Raw genomic sequence first — 19708 nt, 5'->3', positions numbered from 1 at the left:
GTGATTTTGATTTTAATAATAATAGAAGGAAACCTACTATACGGTGGTGGTGACGTCAAGTCAAACTCACGGCCCCATTGGTCTGAGTATTGGCATCGAGAAATGTGATTCGCTGCTGCTGAAAGGTGAAAGGTTAACATCTTATGTAGCCACTTAGCTAGCAGCAACTTTGTTTACAGCGTTTTGTTTGTCTTTTCTTCTACCGTAACTGCATCGTTTATTACTCGTGCGTGCAAGTGAGTTATACTCGGTAATTTTGGCGACATAAAACAATTGTATTGAAATTCTTCCTCGCTGTAAGGGAGGAACTTGAGCTACCAGCGCGCATACTGGCTGGCGTCTGACAATCTAGTCGGGTAATGTGTCAAATATGACCTTGTTGGTACTGTCAGCTGAAGGACGATTTTAAGCTTATTTCCTCAGTAATGGCATACACCAGGCTGTTTCACTTATTCATCAGAGCTAAAAGTTCCACCCAAACGCGAGTCGCCGGGGGTGGACGCTGCTTCCGAAAACATGTCAGCACTTCAGCCTGGCGAGCGCAGAGCCGCATGTCTGCTTGGGTCATCGACCAGTTTGGCACTAATGAAGTGCTCAGGTACTCTGACGACATCCCGGTGCCTACGATCACCTCGTCCAGCCAGGTGATGATCCAAGTGCACGCTGCCAGTCTCAATCCTTTGGATGTGGCCATGAGAGGTGAGAGGTCAACTCACTAAAACCATGTAGACAGCAGGCTAAATTCTGCTAAGTTAACCATCACTTTCTTAATCTCAGGAGGGTATGGTGCTAAGATGCTGAAGCTACGAAAGGACCCATTTTCTATAATGGACAATGATAGTGGTTTTCCTCTGATCCTGGGTCGAGATGTGTCTGGTGTTGTAGTGGACTGTGGATCTGAGGTTGCTCACTTTGTTCCAGGAGATGAGGTACACAGTGGTTTCCACTAGGTGCATGACATTCAGGTGCTGTTGTTAAGCGCCCTTGATTTGGATATATTGTGGTCATCAATGTTCCAGGTTTGGGCTGCTGTTCCCCCGTGGCAACAAGGCAGCCTGGCGGAGTTTGTCAATCTAACAGAGTTTGAGGTGGTACATATATCTTTCCGAGTATATTGACAAAGCTGTTTATAATGTATTGATGTTTGGTGATCTCCAAAAGGTGTCCCACAAGCCCGAATCTTTGAGTCACATGGAGGCGGCGTCCATCCCCTACGTAGCCAGCACTGTGCTGTCCGCACTTGGTATTGCGGGTGGTCTTTGCAGAGACAACTCCTCCAATAAAAGGTAAGCTCTGCTTTTAATGTTTTTAAAAGATATATATTTTTTAAATGTAATGTTCTCAAAGTGCGCACATTTAACAGCCTTCACTAATTGAATGCGCTTTGCTCTCAGAGTTTTGATTACCGGGGGATCAGGAGGTGTCGGGACGTTTGCAATTCAGGTGAAGCATCACAAGAAGCAACTTTCGCCTTTTGTTGGTTCACTTTGTTTATTTCAGCATTTTTTTCCCCCATCTGTGCTGCCAGTTGGCAAAGGCCTGGGGTGCCCACGTTACGGTCACTTGCTCTCAGAATGCCGAGGGCCTCGTCAGAGGTCTCGGAGCCGATGAGGTGGTGGACTACGCCGCGGAAGATGCGGCGGACCAACTAGAAACAATGGAGAGGTGTGTGACATATTTGAAATCATTTTACATGATTCATTTCAGATCAGGTCTGCATTTTAGGCGGTGTCTCCAAAAACAAGAGTGGATTCCTATCGTAGTGCCTTCATGTTCTCTGCTGACATCTCGCAGTCAACCCCATACACCTGCGCATTTTCCCTCTCATTTTTCTAGTTTCCATGGATACCAAGTCTTAAGGCCAGAGTGCAAAATTGGTCAAGCCAGCTTTGAAGACCAAACAAACGAGCGCTGCGGTGGCAAATTAAAAAAGGAACTTCTTATGCGCTTGTGTTGCCAGATTTGACGTGGTTTTAGACTGCGTGGGCGGGGACACAGAGGAATGGGCGGTGGGCCTGCTGAAACCCTGGTCCGGGGCCAAGTACGTCACGCTGGTAACCCCTTTGCTCTCCGAAACGGATACGCTTGGCCTGCTGGAAGGACTCATTCACGCCGGATCCACCCTGAACACCAAGGTCATACAGGTACATATGATTGGAATAAAATAAAAATCCAACTCTGACGTCAATATTTCCCACTGAATTCTGAAATCCGGTTGAATGGGTTAGAACCATCCAATCCGGCTGTTTAGTTCAGATGCGGGGAGTTAATGCGAGCCTGCGGCCCAGTGCTGAAGCAGCAGTATGCGGTGTTTGTGCAGATTGCAGCCAAATGACCCCCTCCCCCCCCCCCCCTCTCCCTCCTCTTCGGCAAATGTGTGTTTCTTGCCAAGCCTTTTGTCCATGGCAGCCACCAGCTGGACAGTTGAGAAGGCCTCGGCCACAGCGGTCACACCCTCACGGCTCCTCTCACCCATACCGCAGCTCAACTGAGCCCTCTGCTGTTCAAACTCTTTTACTCGCTCAATTAAATAGACCAGACTTCATTCTATGATGAAACAGAATTTTAAAATGGAATCAAATTCAGGCTTTTTTTTTTTAGTCTCTTGATTCATAAATTAATATATATATTTTTTTCATTCTAGAATATAATATCAAATGGCATCTTCTACCGCTGGGGGTTCTACGCTCCAGATGGGCCTGGCCTGGATGAGATCAGCAAGCTGGTGGATGCCGGGAAGGTACTGTCACTACCGAAAACATGTTTAGCAATATCAACCGACCCCCCCCTCCCTCAGCTTTGTTTCGGAGCGAGCATGACATTCCTGCTGTGCTGGTGGGTTGGGTTGGGGGTGGATTCAGAGATGCTGAATGTTTTTTTTTTCCACAGTGCTGAGCAGCTATTTGTATCTTTTGTCCTGGGGGCTTACAGCAAGCAGCTGATTTAGACCAGTGGCGGGAAAGCGTCGCTATCAGTCAGAAGTCTTTCCTGTGCGACACGACCCCTCTCGCCGTTCATTGTTAATATCGAGAGATGCTGACCAAAACAGGCCGGACCTGCTCGGGATTGTCCTGCCTCATCACATTCTATACCCCGCCCTCGCATTTCACACGTTGGAAGCTCGGGAATTCTGGAATTCGACCGCTAAATCAGACAGTAGCTGTGTAAATGAATTGTAGATTGCGACCTTAAAAATGGCCATAAATCAAAACCATCTTTTTCCATAAAATGAATGTAATCATCATTTGTTGACAGATCTTGCCAGTGGTGGAGGCCCAGTTTCCATTCAGCCAGGTGCCTCAGGCTTTTCAGAAGTTGGAGTGCGGCCACGCCAGAGGCAAGACGGTCGTCAACGTGGCCGAGAAGCAAGACGGGGCGGAGCGAGAGTCGCACCAGAACGCGGCGCAGGAAACGGTAACTCAAAACTAACAACGAAGAATGAAGCTGTGCCGATTCTTCAACCACCCTGCTCCAAGACTATTTTTAGCATATAACAAGGTACTGTACCTGAATGTGGGCTTTCCTATTACTGTGAGGTTACTATGGTTACCAAGAGCAGACCCCGCAACCTTTCAGATCATCTCAAACGGCCATCACAACCAATTTTACATCAATATCTTGTCTAGTATTTATACTGCAACACAACAAATTGACAGAAATTCAATAAAGGTGAGCTAATGAAAGTAGAACTTTGTTTTATTGCTGAATAAAATGTTATATGACATTCAGAATAAAAATACATGAGACACATTAACACTGCTTAAGTTAATTTACAAAGACTGATTCTTTCATTGAAAAAGCAAAACATGAACCGTGCGTTGTAGTACTTGGAGAGTCAAGTTCAAACCTCACTGCTTGTATTTTAAGAAGGCAGCAATATATTCTTTAAGAGATCTTCCCACCATGAACATTGCAGCAAAAATGCACATAGTCCTCAAAGGCTTGCTTTGCTGTGTGGAATAATCTTAAATAATTTCCACATCCCACATTTGGTGCACTTTATTCGGATCCAGGGTGTTGAGAATCAGTTGGTTTTTGTCATAATGATGCCCTCCTGTGAAAGACATAATTGAATTCATTATGCTGTGCATTAATAAAAGATGCTTGTGTGAGTTAAAAACGGAATTACATTTTTTTTTGCAGTTTATTTGACTACCATTTTACTCTAAAAATGAAGTGTCCTAAAAACAACAAAAGCACTTGATTTTTTTTTTATTCCACAAGGTGTCACTGTTGACAATGACAACTCCCCTGCGAGCTTGAAATCACTAAGCAAGTGACGTCTCGAGACTAAAATATAGATCAGTGGTTCCCAAACTTTTGCAGGCTGGCGCCCCCTTTGGCTCCCCAGTGAATTCCTAGCGCCCCCCCACCCCCAAGGCATTTATATAAATAAATAATACATTTATATAAATAAATAAATAATACATTTATAATATCATTACCATTACGTTGAATTAGTGGGAGCACTGAGTTTGTTTCTCAGAAACGAGCCGGTCCCATCTAGACGTAATCGGAGACAATGACACCCGAAGTGATTTAAGGTTTGTCTTTTATTGCAGGATGCTTGGTCTCCATGTGTTGAAGCAGTTTTGAATGCTTCACTGCCTGGTTAGTTAGCCTGTCGCCACATATTAGCTTTGCGGGCTCGACTAGGGAAACATGTCACGTGACCGGGACGAGTGTCTTGACCTGAATTAATTGATCGTCGATAAAAAAAAAAATTCTGTGCGGCTTGGCGGCCCGGTACCAAGTGACCCACGGACCGGTACCGGTCCGCGGCCCGGTGGTTGGGGACCACTGCCCTAACCAGCTCAACACAACACGGCGCGTTCTGGCGAGTCCCCAATTTCATGTTGACTTGAACTCAAGATGATGTTGACCGCCAGAATGCGGTTTTTATTATAAGATAAAATTCTGAACATTACAAGCTTGAAATTACGAACCTGAGCTTTTGCTTTTGTAGTCTATGCTGTCGGATCTGACTGGGCCAGAGCGGCGTGTTGTGTACAAATCGACTGCCGCCCCCCTACCGCCCCCCTACCGCCCCTTTCTTCCTCACCGCCCCCCCAGATCTTTCCACCGCCCCCAGGGGGGCGGTACCGCCCACTTTGGGAACCACTGATATAGATAATGTGGCAAATTTAAATAGTTTGATGAAGTTGAAATGACTTTAGTGCTCAAGTACTTTCTGACCGAGCAGCCAGTAGAAGCTCACCTTTCACCTCCAAGACCAGATCAGGAGTCGGCATGTACCGGATGAAGCCCTCAGGGGTGATACTCCACACGTGGTTATCCATCTCTGGCACGAGGCCCACGCGGCTTCCTGCCATGGTCACGCTGCCGCTGGGACTCAGGCAGCACTCCTCAAGGAGCTACAACACATAAGCGCCATCTTCTCGTCAGTCGATGACATTCTGCTAGTCGAGTTACCCGAATGAATACCTTGCAATGGAGATGGCCGCCGCGGTAGAGCCAGATCTGCTCGAGCCCGTTGGTCTTCTCGGCCTCTTGAATCCGCATCAGTTTGACCTCTTCCAGATCGCCAGTCACGGACATCAAAAGCCGCGTTTGTCTGTTCCTTAACCTGAAGTGCACGTGCCTCTACGCAGAAAACACACAATAAAAAATAAAGCGTCAGAAATGGGGAACGAAATAGTGTATATGCAAATGAAGCAGGTCTGGCTTTACGTACCTGTAAAAGGGGGCGGAGTGATCCAATTTTACTCCACTTGCTGAACTGGTGCCAGTCGGGGACTTCACCGGGTTTGACCAGAATCTGAGCACCCCGATAATTGATGCCCTCGTATAATATCCACCTGACAACAGGAAGTAAACCAAAGCAACAATTAGCTACCAATCTGCTAATTACATCCAGGATACTGTTGTGGACTAACATAATAATCGTTTAACTTGGGATAGAAAACGATCGGGCCATTTGCTGAAGTTCTCTCCTACACTGCACCTTTTGTATTTCCTCAACTAGGGTTTACACCACTTGCCTGAATGTCACACATCAGCAGCAGATTTCCAGCGTCATCATTGACAGAGTGTTATCATGCTCAAAAAGAAGCACTGGCAACTGCATACCCACCAAAATTTGACCAGACCAAAATCATTTCACTATATATAGTGGTGTCCCACAGGGTTCCGTTTAGGAGCCCCTGCTGTTTTCAGTGCATTTGCTTCCGCTGGGTTTCATTTTAAGAAAACATATTGTGTGTTGAATATAATTTCTCCTGAAGGGTTTTTAAGTGACAGCTTTACACGTTGTGATGATTGTACTCACATGCCCCCCTCCACCAGCATCGACTGGACCCGGGTGCAGCCCTCAGCCAGCTGAAGATTGACACAGGCATCAGTCAGCACCACCCGCTTTCCGCGGAGACCGCAACGCTCAAAGAGGATGATGGAGGGCTGAGAGAATTCCTGCCAAGTGGGAGAGGAGGGTTAAAAAAAAAACTGTGGGTAGAGCACTGCGGGCCATGCAAAGCCAAATGGAGATTTTTGTAAAGTTACCATGGAAACAGACAACACTTAGACCTTTGTTTTTTTTGTAGTTGTAGTAGAACATGTGTGGCTCAGTTAATGCCACAGCTACAAAATGTTTGCCACTACTTTTTACTTGAATGTGTAGGTTTGGAAAGTATCAGTTTAATGTTACTTTTTATACATGGCTGTACAAAACAGCATTTGGATTTCGCAGTCCGGCGTGTGAGCATCTATCAACTTACAAAGCCCACAGTCTGGAATGAGAGGATGGTGGAACTTGCGTTGATGCAACCCATCGCTCTCACGTCTTGGTAGTTCCCCTCCTCCAGGAGATACATCCTGCCACTGAAGTTCTGGCCTTCAAACCCCAGCCAGCTAAGAAACATGAAAATCAAATCAAATGACCCATGCTAAGGAGTATAGTGAAGTCTACATTTTAAAATGCACACCTGCCCACCAGGACCTTGCAGGAAGCCACAGAGAAACCTTCCTCCAAGGTAGCCACGCTGTCCTCCAAAGTGAGGACGCTCCCTTGAAAATCTGGCTCGGAGAAAAGCTGCACCTGAGGACACGCAGCACGTGACGCATTACGACACGCCTGTGAGTCCCTCTTGAGTTTCTCCCATAGATAAACATGTATCACTTACTTTGAACTTTGCCATATTTTCAAAATCATCCTGAAATAGAAAAAGACTTATTTAGCTTTTTTTTCACTACATTGTTAGTCATATACAGTCACTTTTTCTTGTTCCTCTAAAAAGCGGTGGAGACTCATCATGTGTTTGGGAGAAGAAAACCCCCCACAATGAGTCATCGAGAGCATCTGACATGTATTTTCCTCATTTAATAGGCATTTTATTTGTTCTGGATTTTTCTGTGTCACATGCTTCCCAAGAGAATCAACAATATTAAAATGTGTCACTTCCCCATGTTAAATGAGGACAAGCAGCAGCAACGTGACAGGTCACATGCACTGAATGTCAACGTCATTGAAGCAAACGGTCGTTGTGGAATTTACGCGACAAGCGAAGTCTTTAAACGCACCATGAACCCGGAAGTGGTTTCTCCACGCGTCATCAATTAAGCTACCGCGCAAACCGACGCGGTCTTTTCAAAAGTCCATTACGAAGTGACGTCCAAATACCAACGTCGACAACAAAAACGGTAAAAAAAATGACACTTTTGAAAATAAGATGTTTGTTTGACGCAGAGTTAAGCGTCCTATAAACTAATAGACTGTGAAGCAAAAATGTATTTAATATTGCTCCGTTTTGACTGACAACGACTGAGCGTTACTGAAATGTCGAACGAAATGATACTTGTACAAAACGACAACACCAAAAAAACAGTAAAAATACGTCAGCTGCTCTCTTAATTAAGAAAAAGTACAAAAAATTACTGCCTTACCAGCACGACAGGCATTACGGAGGCAATCCGGTCTTGGAGAGCCCCCCAGTCCTCTGGGTTTCCGTATAAGCCTTTTTCCAGGACGTAAGACTCCCCACAAAAACCAGGCTCTTCAAACACGACCCAGCTAGAAAAGAAATTAAAACTTTCATTCTGAAAGCAGAGAAACTGTTTATGCGCAATATGTTGCCGCTGGAGGGTCATTTGACTGAATTTCCTTACATATTTGCTTCAATTCCTTCAAGAATCAAAAAATAAATCCAACACAGTCACACTATGGCTGTAATGTAAGTGATTGTCAAATTCCTATTAAATGGCTGCTCATTTCAGATAATATGACTAAAATAACATGTTTTGGTCCTTTTACACAACAAAGAACTAATGCAAACCAAAGCAATAACGCCAGGAATATCTTTGCTTAGTAACCATAATTAATTTGACTTGATTCTAATGGCAAAAGTAAAGCGTAAAAGTAACCGCAACATCTCTGAACTCAAATGTGTCTGGTTGAAGGTAGCAGCAACCTCCCCTGTGTCTGTCTCCTCTTAACAAACATCCGGAGTGTATTGTTTAGGAATGACTCATTGAATTTTGCTTTTGCCTCAACCAAGGGCTTTGTTTACTTTTCGAGGGTTTTCTGCTCGCTAGCATACAAGACTAGTCTGGCACAGGCACGACAAATAAGTGCGGTATGACAAGGGCGTGCCTGCGCGACCCAAAGACACGCTATTCATGCAAGAGTAAAGTGTCGTGACAGCTCTCCTCTCTCCAACCGAACTTAATGTTCTACATTTATTTCATGTTTACTCTCACTGGGCCGGCAGTAATTACCCTTGCATGATCAGAATGCCCACTGCATATTTTCCTACGCGTTTGTTGCGCAATCCGATCATAGCTCAGAAACGAGATTTTCCACTTTGCCATTCACATCTGTCCTAAATTACAGTTAATGTCATCTGAAAAGAAATATCTCCCCATCATGAATAACTGATTATTTTTGGAATTGCAGGTTGAACAGCATCCACGACATGGACAACCCGCTCCTCTTCCATGTTATCTTTATTCAAGAGGTGAGTGTAACAGCAACTTCAACTAGACAGGAAGTTGAGGTGTGGCAGACTGGAAACGACTTGTGTTGACATGTGCTTGGGTGCGGCACCCATAATGCGCCTCACACACCTGCTCTGTCCTTGCAAAGTGTGACAAGAATTTGCTGCTAAGTTCAAACGCAAGTGTGTACTTTGTATCTTGGACTACGAATGTGTAATTGTGCTGACCTCATTCACAGAATTGCCCATGTCATCGCAAAAGTCTACTTACATGCCGCTGAGGACATCGACAGACTGCGTCTTGTTGCCGTAACCCGTGTCGTCCATGTTGGTGACCGGCACGATCAGGTCGATGTTGACCCCCCGCTCGCTGAAATCTCGATTGCTGAACATTTTGAGGTGCGGTGACATGAAATCCTGTGACGGAGATTTGGTTTTTATTCCCCTCAATCACTTTAACTTGTTCCGTTTCCTGTTCGACACATTTCAACCCAAAGTAGGAACTGAATCAAAATCAATTTAAGTTACTCACAGACAGGATGGGTCGCAGTGACAGAATCCGCTCCGAGTCTCCCCAGTCGCTACAATCCAGGTACTCTCCTTCCTCCAGCACGTACTGCTGCCCTTCAAACGCTTCCTCGCTATAGCCGACCCATCTGAAAAATCATATTTGCCACAGGTTTTGGGCTTGATGCCTGAAGATAATGAAACCACGGTGAGCAAAATATCACCTAAAGACCAAAAACTCACAATCCTCCAATTATCTTCAAAGAGCCCACAGACTTCAGCTTGTGAGTATCAACGTTTGTTTCGGTTCCTTCGCCGTCGCAAAAGCTGAAAACATCACTGTCGATTTCCAAATAGGATCCTTGGAGTCCAGGCTCCTCGTACACCAAGGCCTGGAAAAAACGACAAGGATGATCTTTTCAGCAAAGTTGACAAAGGTAGGCTAAGTAAATGAGAAGCATTTGGACACCCGTGGGATATGTAAGAGCAAACACTATTTTGGATTTAGCTACCTTACCTTAACTTCATTTGGGTTCTCCACTTTGAAACCACCCTGAAAAAAGAAATTCCATGAACAACGCGTCATTGATATTTTTTTGTCTATTATTAATCCAAATCTATGAAGCTACTCGTGATGCAAAATGATGACTTGAAAATGCTGCAAACCATTTTGAGGGGTTTGAGAGATCCCACAAACGGCGACGGGAAGCCCCAGGTCTCAGGGAAAGGGTACACGCCGGGTTCGAGAACAGCCAGCATTCCCTGGAACCCCGGATCACTGAATACTAGCCACCTGACAGCAGAACGAAAAAAATAATTTAAATTTATAAAATTCATTTAAAAATACTCAAAATCCATGATAATATTCTGTTGGTCCTATTAAAATTGTTCTTTGCAAACCCTAAGGATAAAATTAACAAATTGCATATTAAAGGTACAATTTAAATATTAGGGAGTCATAATACCAACAAAGAAAAGGCAAAATGCACTTTACAAAAAAAAAAAAACTTCCTTCAGGTATTGGACACAAAATGTCTCATGTCTGACTCACACACTCACTCACACGTGGTGTAACATTTTCTCCTTTCTCCGCCACACCTTTAATCAGTAACTCTCATTCCACCTTCTCACTTTCCAAATACCCCCCACCTCAACCAACAGGCATCGGCACGACACGCATTCCTGCGCGAGCACCAGACGACAAAGAACGAGGAAGCAAGTGACGACTTTCCGTCACATTGCGAGCGTCCTTATTGATTAAACACGTGCGCCTTTTCTCCTGTGGATCAATCTCAATAATTGAGCTATGTGGGGGGGGGGGGGGGGGGGGGTCAACTTGGAGCTACTTACACCCCGGAGTGAACTTGGATGGAAGCCGTGCTCAGCGGGATGCCAAATGAGCCGGTCTCGATGGTGTCATCGTGGTAAGGGGTCACCCTACCGTGGCCCTCCGGTTCGGTGAACAGATCGATATGAGGGGTGCAGTAATCCTGGAGATAGAAGAAAACAGCAATTCTCAACGCCGGCCCCATGTTGCGTACCTTAAATCACTTTCTCGGAACTGGAATTAAGTGCCAGGATCCGCTTTAACATTTAGTCGTCGGGTGAATCCAAATGTGTCAATTTGGTCTATTAGACATCCGCGTGTAGTCATGATAACATATCAAAAAGGTCAGATGAGGTGGAATCACTCACGCGGACGGCCAGTCGAATGGAGCCAATCAGCATCGGCGAGGTGTTGTCGGGTTCTGACCACTCATTGGCCAGTTCGAGGCCTCCTTCCTCCAAAGCGATACAGCGTCCTTGAAAGTCGGGCTTCTCGTAAAGAATCCAGCTGTAAGATGTAAAAATAGAAATTATTGAGGTAAGTAATTTACCGATTCAAACAACTCTTTGTTTGGAATTGTTCTGCAAGGCTGAGCGGGCTCTTGGCCACGCTTTTTCTTGGTTGCCTCAGCAAATAACTGCAGTTGGCCAGGCACGCTGTTTAGAGCTATTCGTCTTGATTTGAATCAAGCTGCAACAATACACGCGTTAGGGAGCAAACTCCAGCCCAGAGTGCTGTCAGCATATCCCCCACAACATTCAAAGACTTTAAAACTGAATTCCGAACTGGTCGGACGACGATTGACAGTTGACTTATCTCTTTGTCTCATCCTTTCAGGCAACAATGCTATGCATAAAAAGCAACATCCAACAAAACAAACTGGAGCATTCAAGTGCATTGATTGATTACGACTTACCATCCTCGTATGACCTTCACGGAGATGATACTGGACAACTGCAGGTCAGTCGCATCTTTTACATCCCTGTAGATCTCGTAGACTTGCCCACTGAACTGAGCGTTCTGGAACAATAACATCTGTGGGGGTGGGGAGACACCAAAGATATGTTGAGTCTTTGTTGATGAAAAAGTTCTTCAAACCTTCCTGGCAGATGTAAATATAAATGCAGCTAAAATATTTTGACTTCAGTTCACCGTAATGAAGTGGCATGTTTACCAGCTTACTGGCATGACAGTAATCACATCCAGCATTGCAGCAAAATGTTTTTTCAAATGTATTTATACCCGCTCGTACAACATATGAAAAGCAGATGTTGGCACGCCTAAGCGAGTCAGTCTTTCCAGAGTTCCTTCCAAACTCAGTACAATTGAATGTAGTCAGTTTAGCGAGTACTAACCTTTCCAGGTCGCCTATGAAATTCTCTGGAAGTCCTCGCCTAGGAGACAAAAAACGCAGAAGCGTTAGCGTGACACGGTAAGTGTAGAATGGCATTTATTTGCCAGGGAGGTCGGACCGGATTGCTTTTCGTGCCACTGATTGCGTTAACATTCTCAAGCTACTGCCAAGAATACATGCGGGTTGACTTCAGGTGACTTTGGGAAATTCTGATCACATCGATGAGGAAATGTTAAGCTAGCGATTGGTCAAAGCAACAAATGTTGGCAAGGCCTTAATGAGGTTTTTCATATTGTCACACAACATCTTGAAATGCAAATGATTGTGAGCCGTAGGCAACAGCACAGTGTCGTCTTTGTCAATGGCCAAGAGACCCCCGCCCCCTCCTCGGGACAATAGATCCCGCTGTTTGTGTTAATAGAAGCTTATGTTGTGACTAATGATGACTCTTGGCACGACAAGTAAACGGTGTAATAGTGCCGCTTTGCCACGGACAAATTGTAGTTTCATTAACACTGTCAAAAGCGGATCATGTTCCCGAGAAAAAAGAAACCACAGATTTGCTCGTTAATGAAAAGAAAACGTGGTTGCCCGGCATACTTACATGATGAGTACGTATCCTCTGAGTCAGAGGCTGCTGAATTGTTTGAGCAGAATTTCCATTTCCAAATACTGGAGGCACGGTATTAGGGAGCTTCAAACTCGGTTGCGTAACTGAATTTGCTTCAGTGACCAAAGCTGCAGTTGACATTTTTGCAGTAACCTAATGGAAAAAAAAACCCACAAACATATCACTATGACAACCACGCCGTCCTTATTGAAACGTGTTTTACAAAGACAAGACCATGAAGACAAACCTCCGGTCGTCCGTCCGCGCTCTGCGTTGAATTTGTCGGTTCCCTCGGGAGGTACTTCTCTAAATAGTCCGGCAGCTTGAGGTCGTTAAAAGAAGGAAATGGAGGACCTGAGTCACCGACCGCAGCCGCCGTAGGCTGGACTCTCTGTTGCGCGCTGAGATTCTCAGCAAACGAACCGGTGGTAGTCGCAGTCGGTGAGTCCGACTCCGATGAAGGGCTGAGCTGGGGCGATTCATCCCGAGAGTTGGTCTGGACCCCGTTTCTGCCTCTCCTGGTACTCGGGCTGGTGAGACTGCTCAGCACGCAGCTCCCCTCCAAGCGAGACTTGACGATAATGTCTTTCTCCTCAGTGCTCTTCTCCTGATCTTTTTTTGGGGTCTTGTCTTTTTGATGAGAAGGATCTAGACTACTGATCAAAAGACACCGGTCGGTTATACTCACCCTCGCGGGCTTAGCGACACTTTTGGTTTCTGGGTTTTGGAGCTTAGCTAAAAGGCTCGGGCCTGTGTCAAAGGCTCGGTTTTTCTTCCTAAGGCCAAATTTGAACTCTTCTGGGTCAAACGTTTTCTCAAAATGGTCTTCCTTGATCGCTGGCATTGCGAACGGAGGCTGAGGTGGCCTGAGTGGGTTGTGTTTCCGAGGCGGGAGCAAAAAGGGAGCGCAAAGCTTCTGGATCTTCTCGATGAAATTTTCGTCATCCAGTTCATCGTTGTCCAGGAGATTACTCTCGCTGACAGAAGCGCTGAGCTTGGGTCCTGAGACTTTAAGTCTCTGTTTGGGAAAGTCCACGTCGAGCCAACTCGACGGAGCGTCCTGTTGAAACGAGGAATCGTCTCTGCTTAGTCCGCGTGGCGAATGGAGTCTCTTAGGGGGCGACTGCTGGACCGAGTCTTGGTTTAGCTTTTTAGAGTTTGGGGAAGTTGGACTGGGTTTATTATTTACTGATTGGTCTTTGACTTTGTCGAGTTGTGAAGAAAGATCACCGTTGATTCTCCCTGAATCAATCACGTCCTCCTTCGCCTTCCCTTTCGCAATTCCTGCGGCGCTGCTGTCAGAAAATCTTGACTGAATTTTATCCGAGCCCTTGAATGGAGGAATTTCTCCGACGCTCACTTTTGTATTTAGTCCCTGAAACTGAGGGCGACTCGGTTTTGTTCTAGAGACTTTATCTTCCGCAGCCTCTAGGTTTTCCGTCAAGCTTGGAGACTCTTTGCCCTGGCTTTTGCCATCATTGTTTCCAACAGAAATATGAGTCGACTCTTTAACAGTTGCCGCATTGTTAGTCCGTGCACTTATCAGCCCAGGGAGGTCATGAGAGACCATGGCGGTACCTCGGTCAGGCTTTCCAGCACTACTGCCTTCAGCTTTGGTTGAGGCCTGACGGAGAGAGCCCTCAAGGGTTTCCACGGGTTGTGCTTCTGTTATCATCGCTGGTAGTTTCAGTTCTCTTGTGACCCCATCTGAAGATTCTTTTGGCCTCTCAGAGACTTTGCCTTCCTTGGAAGACCCCTGAAAACTCTTTTTGCCAGTCTCCTGAGTGACGACGGTGACTTCAGGCATTGCGGAATTCGTTTGATTGACAGTTTGTGTTGAAGTAGGGAGGTTGGCGGCGCCTTGAGTGTTTTCCATCTCGGCTTTATTGGCACTTGTGTCCTCTTTTCTCTCCGTCTGCTTTTTCTGATCACCCATTGCGACACTTTCCTCTTTGTTTTTGTCTTCGGCCTGGTTGTTGTTACCCTGTTGCTTTTCAAATGTATCCACAACTTTAGTCTCAGTCTGACTTGTTAGCTTTGATTCCAGGTTTTGATGCGGCTGCGCCTGTTCCGTTTCTTTTTTACCGGGCCGAACTGGTTTTGGTCTGGTGGTTGGTAAAGGTTGTTTTGGTGGTTCTGCATCTGGTTTTGGTGGGACCTGCTCCACTGGGGCAGGCTGCTTGATATGCTGTTCAGCTGACTGCGAGAGGGAAGATGATTTGTCCTCTGCTGCATTTTTGATTTCCTGTTTGGGTGGAAGAATGGCTTTCTCTGTCTTTGCCTCCTTTTGAGTTGAACTAATGGAAACCTTGTCAATAGTCGTCTTCCTGTTAGAAGTAGCAACATCAGGTTCGCCCGATGTCGGTTTCGGTAGAACCTCCACTCTGTTGACCAGTTTATCAACGACTCTACCACGAAGAGATGATTTATCGGAAGTGTCAGATTCTTCTCCTGATGTCTGTTTATTGGATTTCATGCCTTCGACTTCATCAGGTGTTAGAAAAACGGCGTCATCAATCGGACTTTTTACAGCAGAGGCATCTCGCTGACTTAGATCTGGCTTGCTTCCCCGATTTTCGCTAACTGGACTGGTTGCTTCCTTGCTTTTTCTTCGCTTTGAGCGAGACCCACATTTGCTAGTGGCTTTAGCCCGTGAACTATTGATCACTTCTACGTTGTCACCCGTGACTTTCGTTGTAGTACTTAATTCTATGGTGTTTGGTTTCGTACCCTGATCTGCGGTCTTTGAGGTCTTTGTGCCATTTTCTGGAGGTGTGGAACCTTTCACCCTCACAGCAGTGGTATCCTGTCCATCGGGTTTTAGCGTTATCCTTGTCATTGTTTTAGTATCCAGTTTACCCTGACTTTCGGGTTTGGATGACTTTAATGCAGTGGTTGCCACAGATGTGGTGGATTTCTTTGGAATTCCCGTCTTCTCAGGCAGCATTGATTCCGAATGTTTGCTTGATCCTGAGCCAAAGTTCCTCGCTCTCTCTTTCACCGTCAGTGTAGTCTCATTTTCGTCCGGCGCAGGGCTGGAATTGACGGCGGCATATCGATCAGCTGATTTTGATCTCTGCGTGGCTGACAAAAATTCAGCCTTGAGTTTCCCGGTAGCGTTCCGAACAGGAGAGACATCAGCGCTCCTCGGACTTTGGAAAGTTCTTTTGAGGCCCGTCACGGCTCCTTGGCGCTCAAATAAGTTGATCTTGTCTGTAATTCGGCCAAGGACTGGCTTCTCCTCGGGTTTCTTGTCTTGCCCCCTGCGCATGATATCAAAATTAGAATCAACGGGAAACATGCACATTTCAGAGTTAAATAAGAAATACATTTTGACAAATGTAAATTGTTTGAAGTGACTTTATGGAATGGACTTTGTTTCCCAAGTGCTCTATAATTAAAGTCTTAATTATAATCAGTTTAATTTGTGTCCACGCCCGTTGCATTGTATTTCGCAAATACATATTCAGTTAAATCATGATCAGTTTTTCTTTTTATCATCTACTTTAAATATTGTTTAGTTTTATGATCTTGAAAAGTCACGTTGAATTAAAAAAAACTTACCTTGGATCAGCTTCTGTTTTGGGCTTTTCCTTGGCTTCATTCTTGTCTCGGTCCGGCGCCAAGTTGAATTCCGCCTCCTCTTCTGTTATCCTTTTCTCAGCTTTCAAAGGCACATTTTTTGAAAAAAGTTTCACTTCACTCCGCGAAACCTTGATACTTCTCCGTTTGGATTCTGGGGTCTCTGTCTTCCTCTCCACTTTGTAAAAACTGTCGTCGTCCTCCATGGCACATGTAAGACGGGTTTGGCTGACTGAGCTTGAGCCCAGGAATTCGTCTGCGTGCTTGGGAGCGGACGTCTCATTTTCTCCACCTCCAGGTGAGGCCGCTGAGGTGAGGCTCTGCTCGGAGGCGGAGTCTAAACTCTGCTCTTGACTCTGTAGACTTTCTCCCTGTGGGCCGGCCATTGAGCTGTCAGATGAGCGGAATCCTTCTCGACGCGCTTGCTCATCGGGAGACGATTTCCCCTGAGGGCTGCACGGTCCATCCCCCTGGGAGTTCTTCCTTGCTTTCTTTTTAGCAGAATTTTTCCGACCCATGTTGCCAGCCTCCGTTTGCTCTGTGTCTAGTTCAAGCTCTAACTGCCAGTCTTTATGTAATTTCTGTGACACTCCTTCCTGCGGCCCAACCACAGGCTTCAAATTTGCCTCTGCATTTCCGTCCGCTCTTGAACTCGAGCTCGGCGACAAATCAAAACTGGCCGACTTTGGTGATTTTGACTTGGCTAATACTGGCAGCTTTTTCTGCGTGGTGCGGATCACTTCCCTCCCCGTTAAAGAATCTTGCCCGCAGTGAGTCACACTGGTCTCCTGCAGGTACACGTGAAGCTTCTTCACCGGATGGGCCTGTGCTGGTTTCTGGGTCAAAGGCTGGGTGTCGTTAACCCGCTCAGAGGTCCATACCACACCCTGCTCAGAGGAGGAGGCGGCGGCGGCGGCGGCGGCGGAGAGATCCGTCAAATGACAGGCAACCCTGTCAGAATTCCCGCTCGCCGAAGTACCATGACAGCCCTCCTTGGCTCGCCCTATTGGCTTCTTTTTGCTGAGTAGACACTCCTCTTCTTGAGGAGGAGTCACTTTACTGCTCACAACAGAGTCTGCTCTGTGGGTAGACTGCGTGGCGTCCTCTTCTCCAAAGCGGAAAATGTCTCCAGCGGGACCCAGCGAATTGGGATTGGATCTTTGTTCCTTCTCCTCCCGCTTGTGTTTCTTCGCCTCGGTCTCACTAGGCTCTCCCTCCGACTTAACGGCTTGCTGGCAAGGATTTTCAGTCGGACTTTTGGGACTCCTTCCCTTCCATGGAGACAACCAGCTTCCGATTCGGCCCAAGACTCCTGGACTCTGTTGCTCCTCTGGGTTCTCAGACTGTGGCAAAGAAAACAAATAAATGATTCACTTAAATTGCATTTTAATACAATATATAACGGGGATAGAACATGCATTTTTTAATGCATTACTTGAAAAGAGCATATAGCGCATACTGTCATATTGAAAGCGGTGCAGGTTTAAGGAGATTTTTCCTCGAGACCATTTTTTTTTTTTTAGTATGGCCATGCATCTCGGCATAGAAAGAACATGCGGGAGAGCATATAACCTGAAAGCTTACCGTGGTAAATACCATATCATTCAGACTCTTTATGTAGGTTGTGAACATTTTGCTTTAGAACATACACTCCTACAGACCATAAAAAAAGACATGGAAGTGATAAAAGAGCAGAAAAATCATCCCAACCAGGATATTTGGCCAGAGCAAAGTGACAGATCAATCCATTACTTTGTATCTAAGAGTAACTCACCCCTTGATCAAAACTTCACTTGTAAAGTTTTCCTTCCTCCAGCAATATATATTTTTTTTACCTCCAAGGAGTGCGGCCAATGTTCCGCACTCGGGCTCATAACTGACGGAGGAACGTGTGGCATTTTAGTCCATCTGCTCGAGCCCGTCCACAACTGTACAAGAATGCTAGAGTGTGTGTGGCATGTGAGAAATGCACTGCTGCTAGAAGTTCTGCCCCCTTTCCAGCTCATGCAGCTGTGTGCTTGCGTGATGCCTTCACTGTGCCTTGTTCTAACGGCTTCTAAGCTCTAAGGTTCCACTATACTCAAACCGGTCCAACAATTATTGGGCCAATCAGACAGTGAAGCTCATCTTCAAAAGTTTAGCGAGGTATGTCGTTTATGTTGAGCAAATGTCAACACTCTCAAATGTCTTCAAGGTACATCAACGACCTAATGGGTGTCAGTGCTTGTATTTTTTTTAAAGTATATCTTTTAAAAGATGCATTTTCTTAATCCTTGGATGAAATTGCCATAATTTCAAAAATGGTGCGTCAAATAACAACCCAATTTGGGTTAAACATTGGACCGACCACCATAAAAAAAACGTAAACAATAAATTAGGTTGTGTTTTGGCAAAACAACTCACAATTGAATATTCCAGTAAAGCCAACCTGAAGAAGTGTTTCACTTACATTCACATAGTAAGATTATTTATAGGACAACTTCAAATATCTTCCGCCTGAAATTTCAACAATTCATTGCGTTATTACTAGTTGTTATAACAATTCAAATTTCTTTTTTCTTCCTCCGAGCATTTGAACGCAGCAAGAGGCAGAGCTCCTTTCCATTGGGGGAAATGACGCACCGGTTCCAACTTCTTCCCAACGTGTTTTATTTGGCGCTTTGACTCTGTCTGCCGTTTAGAAGAAAGCAAAATTTAACCCCTTAATCCCCAACCGTATTTGTTCACGAAACAAAGAAGAGAGAAAGCTTGCAACTTTTTTTCCCCCCCTCACCAGTCCAAAGAAAGCGTCTGTTAATTGTTATTGCGCACCGAGTCGTGTTTACAGTTTAGACATTGCACAGCTTAGCTTCGGCGAGACTGTAAAAAAACAAGCGCGATAAGACTCAAGTTGCAAAAAGTACAGGGGCGCGTGCAAAAACAAAGGAATCTTGCGCAATTCATCGAAAGAAATCGAGTTGATTCTTTTCCAAACGAGCAAGTTCGACGTTCTTACCATGATCAAACTGGTCTCCAGCAAGTCGCCCTCATGAACTGAACTCGCGTCTCCCTCGGTGTCCGCTACGCCTGATGAATATTTAGTGCGCCTCGCGCAACAAAACCGCTTCGGCTTCAAGCTCCGGCCGACCGCCGCTCGTTGCTATTATGTGTCATTAGGAGTGTGTAAATCTTTTGAAAGCAGTGTGACTTGTCTTCCGCGGTAATGAGGGAGCGCGTGTGCCGATGGAATCTGGCCGGCCCAGCTCACACACCCCGGGGCCTCCTTTTACGGCGCGCGCGCACAAGTACGCACAAGGTTTGTTGTGCCACTATCCAAAAATATCCTGACAGTTTGTTTTGACTTGATAAATTTGTTATACATCTGAATAGTGAGGACGAAG

General features: G+C 45.6%; 2 protein-coding genes across 3 annotated transcripts; one reads left to right on the top strand and one right to left on the bottom strand.

Moving 5' to 3' along the window:
- Positions 1-114: 114 nt before the first annotated feature.
- Positions 115-4146, top strand: LOC119117654 (reticulon-4-interacting protein 1 homolog, mitochondrial-like). The gene is made up of 9 exons (XM_037244056.1): positions 115-699; positions 778-929; positions 1020-1088; positions 1162-1286; positions 1395-1443; positions 1529-1665; positions 1961-2144; positions 2645-2740; positions 3256-4146. The coding sequence occupies exons 1-9, from the start codon at positions 426-428 to the stop codon at positions 3427-3429; spliced, it is 1260 nt and encodes a 419-aa protein (XP_037099951.1). The 5' UTR covers positions 115-425; the 3' UTR covers positions 3430-4146.
- On the bottom strand, positions 3679-19595 carry LOC119117653. Of its 2 annotated transcripts, XM_037244053.1 has the most exons (23): positions 18103-18312; positions 17913-17980; positions 16311-17671; positions 12994-16009; positions 12741-12899; positions 12138-12176; positions 11699-11817; positions 11151-11289; positions 10806-10945; positions 10122-10248; positions 9973-10008; positions 9699-9847; positions 9481-9604; positions 9220-9365; positions 7900-8026; positions 7140-7169; positions 6942-7054; positions 6735-6867; positions 6290-6429; positions 5696-5819; positions 5446-5604; positions 5219-5375; positions 3679-4054 (listed from the first exon to the last, which is right to left on the bottom strand). In XM_037244053.1, the coding sequence occupies exons 2-23, from the start codon at positions 17958-17960 to the stop codon at positions 3966-3968; spliced, it is 6675 nt and encodes a 2224-aa protein (XP_037099948.1). In that variant the 5' UTR covers positions 17961-17980; positions 18103-18312; the 3' UTR covers positions 3679-3965. The 2 variants fall into 2 exon arrangements, with proteins under 2 accessions (XP_037099948.1, XP_037099949.1); XM_037244054.1 differs by lacking the exons at positions 17913-17980; positions 18103-18312 and adding an exon at positions 19324-19595.
- Between the last annotated feature and the right edge of the window lie 113 nt (positions 19596-19708).

Source organism: Syngnathus acus, chromosome 24 (assembly GCF_901709675.1).
Source record: "Syngnathus acus chromosome 24, fSynAcu1.2, whole genome shotgun sequence".
Taxonomy (NCBI): domain Eukaryota; kingdom Metazoa; phylum Chordata; class Actinopteri; order Syngnathiformes; family Syngnathidae; genus Syngnathus; species Syngnathus acus.
Note: the sequence above shows the minus strand (reverse complement) of the source record. Positions and strands in the feature narration are given on the sequence as shown.

Bases quoted from the DNA above. Each gene is read 5' to 3' on its own strand.
- LOC119117653 (XM_037244053.1), bottom strand. From the start codon at position 17,960: ATGTTCACAACCTACATAAAGAGTCTGAATGATATGGTATTTACCACG. The intron at 10,009-10,121 runs GTTTGCAGCATT...TTCTTTTTTCAG, and splicing joins CTCTCAAACCCCTCAAAATG to GGTGGTTTCAAAGTGGAGAA. The intron at 9,848-9,972 runs GTAAGGTAGCTA...CGTTTTTTCCAG, and splicing joins AGAACCCAAATGAAGTTAAG to GCCTTGGTGTACGAGGAGCC.
- LOC119117654 (XM_037244056.1), top strand. From the start codon at position 426: ATGGCATACACCAGGCTGTTTCACTTATTCATCAGAGCTAAAAGTTCC. The intron at 1,287-1,394 runs GTAAGCTCTGCT...CTTTGCTCTCAG, and splicing joins GACAACTCCTCCAATAAAAG to AGTTTTGATTACCGGGGGAT. The intron at 1,666-1,960 runs GTGTGTGACATA...TTGTGTTGCCAG, and splicing joins CAACTAGAAACAATGGAGAG to ATTTGACGTGGTTTTAGACT.